Source organism: Malurus melanocephalus, unplaced genomic scaffold (assembly GCF_030028575.1).
Source record: "Malurus melanocephalus ecotype Western Australia unplaced genomic scaffold, MMel_1.1 scaffold_428, whole genome shotgun sequence".
Classification (NCBI taxonomy): Eukaryota; Metazoa; Chordata; class Aves; order Passeriformes; family Maluridae; genus Malurus; species Malurus melanocephalus.
The window spans coordinates 334,086-339,417 of record NW_026623660.1 but is presented as its reverse complement, the minus strand read 5'-3'; the positions used below and the strand labels follow the sequence as shown (position 1 = coordinate 339,417).

The window sequence follows — 5,332 nt, the reverse complement described above, 5'->3', positions numbered from 1 at the left end:
TCAGCCCCGCCGCCATCGCCCCCGCTGTCCCCGGCCCCTCCATCGCTCCCATCTCTCCCCCGGCCCCGCCGCCATCGTTCCCACCTCACGCGCGGCCGGCCGGAAAGGAAGGGGCGGGGCCGGACACGGAAATACGTCACAGTACCGAGAGCACTTCCTGCGCGGCGCGTGACGTCACCGTGCAGACCATGGCGGCGTTGGGGAAGGCAGCGCAGGGCCGGTCCCGCTCCGGCCGGGGGATGCGCCCCGCGGGTCCGATCAGCGCCTCCAGCAGCGCTCGGACCGCCCGCCCCGCCTCGGGAGGGGCCGGGATCCATTCCCCGCTCCTCGGGACATCCCTTCGGTAGGGACGGGCACAGCGCACACTGTGAGGGGGCCTCTCGGGTGACATTCCAAACCTCTCAGGTGACATTCCAAACCTCTCAGGTGACATTCCAAAGCCGTTCCTGAGGCACCTGCTCCAGGTGACCTTCCCGCGGCAGTTGGATTGGACTGGATGAGCTCCCGCGGTCCTTTCCATCCTGAACCCTTCTGTGATTCTATGACCAGGCCACCGCGGAACCCTCGCTGAAGCCCAACAGACCATTCCGAGCTCTGGAGAGGGTCCAGTGGAGGCCACGACGATGATGAGGGGGCTGGAGCTTCTCCCTTAATGAGGAGAGACTGCAAGAGCTGGGCCTGGTTAGACTGGAGAAGGTTGAGAGGGGATCTCGTCAATCCATACAAATATCTCCAAGGTGTGCCAGAAAATGTTGCCAGRCACTTTTTATAGTGGTGCCCAGTGAGAGGACAAGGAGTAATGGCTATAAACTATAACACAAGAAATTCCACCTGAATCTGAGGAATAATTTCCCACAGAGGGTGGCAAAGCACTGGAACAGCTGTCCATGGAGTYTCCCTCTCTGGAGACATTCCAAACCCAGCTGGACACATCTTCACCTGCTCCACATGACCTGCCTTAGCAGCAGGGTTAGACTGGATGATCTCCAGAGGGCCCTTCCAACACCACTCATTCTGTTACTCCAAAATGAGACATTTTGTTACAAACCATGTACCAAAACCAGGTTTTATTTCACAGCATCTTAATTTCACAGAAGARAAAAAAAMMMAAAARAACAAACCAAAACCAGGCTACAACCGAGACTTTTAAATAATGGAGTATGACAAAACAGAAGAGTTTTTGTTTACAGGAAAATGTACAGGCTCTTCTCAAGAGAGTTCTCCGTGCTGAGCCACCCCAGCAGCACCTTCACAAAGCACCAGACCCCCCCTGGGTGTAAACCTGTTTCTCTTCAGAGCAAGAGGARTTTGGCTGTGCAAACGTAAACCGGCAGATTTGGGTCTGGCTTTGGGTGTTGTTTGTGAACAGACAAGGTACTGATAGTCCTTTGCCACATGGTGGCAGCTTTTAAGTGAAAAGAGAGAGATTCCCGCACAGGACTGACTGCAAGCTGCGCTCTGGAAAGGGGAGAAGCTGCAGGCAAACAAACGCACACGGAGCTGGTGGTGGATCCCTGCAGAAGGGCTGTTCCTGCACAGACACACGAGTACCCCGTGCACAGCCCCGGGGCTCTGGACAGCATCAYCCCAACCCCAAACTCTGCCAGGCAAGGCTGGCACAGCCCTCGCTGCTCCGTCATCCTTGGCCCGTGCTCCCAGCAGCTTCCCAACTCAAGTGTGTGCCCAAGCCAAGTTCTACAATAACTATTAGACAACATTCAGCATTCTGTAATTTAATGCTGCTTTATCCCATTTGTTCTCCTGGAAGAAAACAAAAGCTTGCCGGTTTTATGACGTAAACCTGCCCATTCTGGGAGTGTAATTACAGCCCAAATGGCCACTTGAACTAGACAAACTTCCACTGAATAGAGACTGCAAAGTGTTGCAAACCAAAGTGTGTTTTGTTCCYTTAGATGGTGAGAAAGGAAAGTTGATTTTGTTACAGAAAACTCTTTATACACTAAATAAAGAAGTTCCCAGAGAAAGACACTTTGAGATTGCATTCATGTTAATCAAGCTGTTCTGTGAGAAATTTCTTTGCTCTGTTGTACCTCTGTCCCCTGCACAATGCCCTGGGAAGTGGGGGACCACCTCAGCTGTCWGCAACACTGTTTGCTAATTTGGAGCTCATTACAGGCTAGATGTTTAGTACATCACTATTTCTGCATGCAAGGACAGTTATATTCAGTAGAAAGTTTAACTAGTAGGCAGTTGTTTTAAACCTTTTGGAAGATAACTGGCAAGCTTATTGTCTAAGCTATTAGCTATCATCTCACTTCTGGAGACTGGAAATTCCTTCTGTGTTAGAGAAACCACAAGCATATTAAGTTTTACACAAATAATTTGAAGCTACATACAGCTGAACACAGTTACAAAAGATTTGATCRTCACTGTAATTATTATATATGAAAAATACATTTTGAGCCCCACACGAAGAGGAAGGGGCTCCAGTAAAGTTTGCTGCAATTCTAAKGAAGCCAAATTAGCTTCAGACAAAACACAGCTGAAGAGCAAAGTTCAGCTTTGGTTTTGGCTACGACAAATATTTAATACAAGGAACAAGAATTTACATTACTTTACATATTAGATAGCGAGTCCCCGACCTCAGCATGAGGTCTGGTAGTTTACAAGTCCAACCTAAATTACATCTTTCTCAGTTGGAATAACCAAGTATCAGTTTTGTTCCTTGCAAACGGACACAGTAACTTGTATCATAATATTGCTTCAGAAAATAAACCCAAGAGCCAATACCACAGAAGGTTCCACATAGAATCAARAATTCATTCCCAACCTGGATACTGTAAAAACAAAGGAAGGAACAGCCAATGGGCAGAGAAGTTATTTAACCTCAGTGTATGCACTAGAGGTGCTGGGCACCAGCCAGTAGTGGCTGCTCAGATGTGCAAGAAAAATGCCAGTTTTATGAGGACCATCACAGTGATGCAACGCTTGGAAGAACAGAGTAAAAAAAAGTAGCATTTTCAATCCCGAGCATGCTTTGTTTCATTGGCTTCGTTTGGCAGCAGTAACTCTACTGGCTTCATATTTGCTCAGATAAGACCATATATAATACAGTCATACTAAAAAGGTGCTTATTTCAGGCTACGGAACAGTGAAACAAATAAAACCTCTCAATGATACATTTGACAGCAAATTGCTCTCAGTCAAGTGCTCATCTTCCTCTCAACAGTGAAATTAGGACGGCAATCACTTCCCAGCTACCTTGTTCAAYGTGTGGTACTTCATGACAGGTTTTCAAACCACCTTTCCTTCTTAAGTAAAATGTGTATTTTTAAGGTATTTATAGTAAATAAATTGAAATGGAGTAATTTCAACCTCGCTACTTATAGATCATAGAATAGATGCCCTGTATATTATTAGTGCAGATATACTGGAATTGTTTTCCTGGTATGCAAGGCCAATGCAGGTAAAGAATAAATGGCTATACAAATTCAGGATTCCCCACTAAATAACAGAACTAACTTAAAAAGCACTGGTACCAGACCAGCCAGTTTTAGGCACATCTTTAAAAAAATAAAGTATGCATTTCATTAATGTAAAAATGAGAGAAGGTTCTTAGAAACATCTGAACTTTGTGGTGCACTGGAATGGAAGTGATGTTCCTTCAGTTTCAAGGAATACAATAAAGACTTAAAACAAAAGAAAAAGAACCAATACCATAGTATTCTTCATAGGGAAGAACAGTTTTAGTAAAACCAGGAAGATAAATAAGGAATAATAAGCCGCCATGACAGCTGACTAGTGAATATTTGTGCTTTAAATGTCCAAAAGAAAACAAAAGTTCAATAACTCTTCTCGTACCATCCCCCAGACTTGGCATCTGTGTCCACAGACCTCAACAGTTCCCAACACCTTGCAGCCTTCCCAACGAGCTGGAGCCAGTGGCACCTCCACCAGCAGCATCCTGGGATGTGAGCCCAGCACAGCTGGATACTGGCTGGGACAGAGCTTTGGTTAAGACTGTTGTGTGAGCCGTCTGTAATGAGGTAAAACTTGGTTTTCWGGGAGATACAGAGCCAGTTCCAAAGCTACAAGGACGGTGAATTCGAAACCGATGAGATCCCTTCTGTTGAATCTGAATCTCTCTTCTAGTTTCTATGACAGTGATAACAAAATAAAACAAAGGAGGGGGAGAAAGGATCAGTTAATCCAGGTGATTTCAAGGCATTGTTAGATTAAGTCAGTGATGCACAGCCTAAGCTGTATCTTCAGAATCAAAACGTGTTGCCAGAGATCAGAGAAGCAAACCAGCTTATCAGCTCAGCTGTGACACCCACACAACAGTTACTGCTTCTCAGGCAAACATATGCAAGTGCAAAAATAACTTTACTGTAGGATCAGTAAGACACTAGCCTGCACCAGGCAGATAGTTTTAATGAATTAAAAAAATAAAGTGAGGAAGAGCCCTAATGAGCCATTAAACTGACTGAAAAAGCTGGTCTTCCATGCAAGCATGTGCCATGGAAAATCTTGACTTTAATCTTTGCCTATGAGCTAGGGAGGAGGTTCTGACAACAGCTGGAACAAGGAACAAGCACTTACATCTATTARGTGTTTAACTTCGTGTTTCCTGAGGTCACTGCTGATCTTGGCTGCGAGCAGGACGCAAGCACCAGCGCACAGTTTGCGGTTCTGTTTGTTGAGTTTGCCTTGGAGGACGAGCTTCTCAAAGTAAACATAAGCCATGGAGACAGTCACAGGCTCCAGACTGCACTCCTCACTCAGGTTTCTCATCTCTCTCTTTAAACTGGGAATAGGARAAAACACACCCCCCAGACATGACAGATTTTATTAAATGCTGGTAGAAATACTGCAGCATAGAAACTCAGCATATGGTCAAGACTCCTATTTGGAAWACCATGACAAGTATTATCCTAGAGTGGAAAAGCCCAGCTGGCAGCAAGCTGGTGCTGATGCACAAACTGATTTCACCTGGCTGACAACATCCACTGTGGCAGAACAATTCCTCATCTGCCCATAAACATCGGGGCTTAGCTGCCTCACTGACACACAGACTACTGCTATATGATTCCTTCTGGGCTCCCAAACTCGTTTGTGATTCATATCATAAGAGTGAACCACTCTGAYCTACAGAATACCACATCTGAGCCCTGCAGATGATGGCAGTTGCTGTGTAGGGATCTGTCTACCACACACCTTGTGTAAGAGCCAGATGTGAGGGTGAAGGCAGCCTGCTGCACACCCTTCCCTCACAGCATTAAGGCAGGCTTGGAGGTGAATGGTACATCTCAGGGCTGCCATCCACACTGCATCTGCGTGATCTGTGCATGAACACACTGCTCTGAGCTGC

The 5,332-nt window shown here is 46.1% G+C and overlaps 2 protein-coding genes across 2 annotated transcripts in view; both read right to left on the bottom strand.

Annotated features, from left to right (window-relative positions):
* The window catches only part of RPS21 (ribosomal protein S21), a 3,523-nt gene extending 3,398 nt beyond the window's left edge, over positions 1-125 (bottom strand). The window contains exon 1 of the mRNA XM_057379968.1: positions 85-125. The gene's annotated coding sequence lies outside the window, so the exon portion shown is untranslated. The remainder of the gene's footprint in view (positions 1-84) is intronic.
* Positions 126-1,115: 990 nt separating this feature from the next.
* The window catches only part of CABLES2 (Cdk5 and Abl enzyme substrate 2), a 22,035-nt gene continuing 17,818 nt past the window's right edge, over positions 1,116-5,332 (bottom strand). The window contains exons 8-9 of the mRNA XM_057379967.1: positions 4,564-4,768; positions 1,116-4,116 (exon numbers count right to left, since the gene is read on the bottom strand). Of these exons, the coding sequence (XP_057235950.1) occupies positions 3,976-4,116; positions 4,564-4,768 (346 nt within the window). The 3' untranslated portion in view covers positions 1,116-3,975. The remainder of the gene's footprint in view (positions 4,117-4,563; positions 4,769-5,332) is intronic.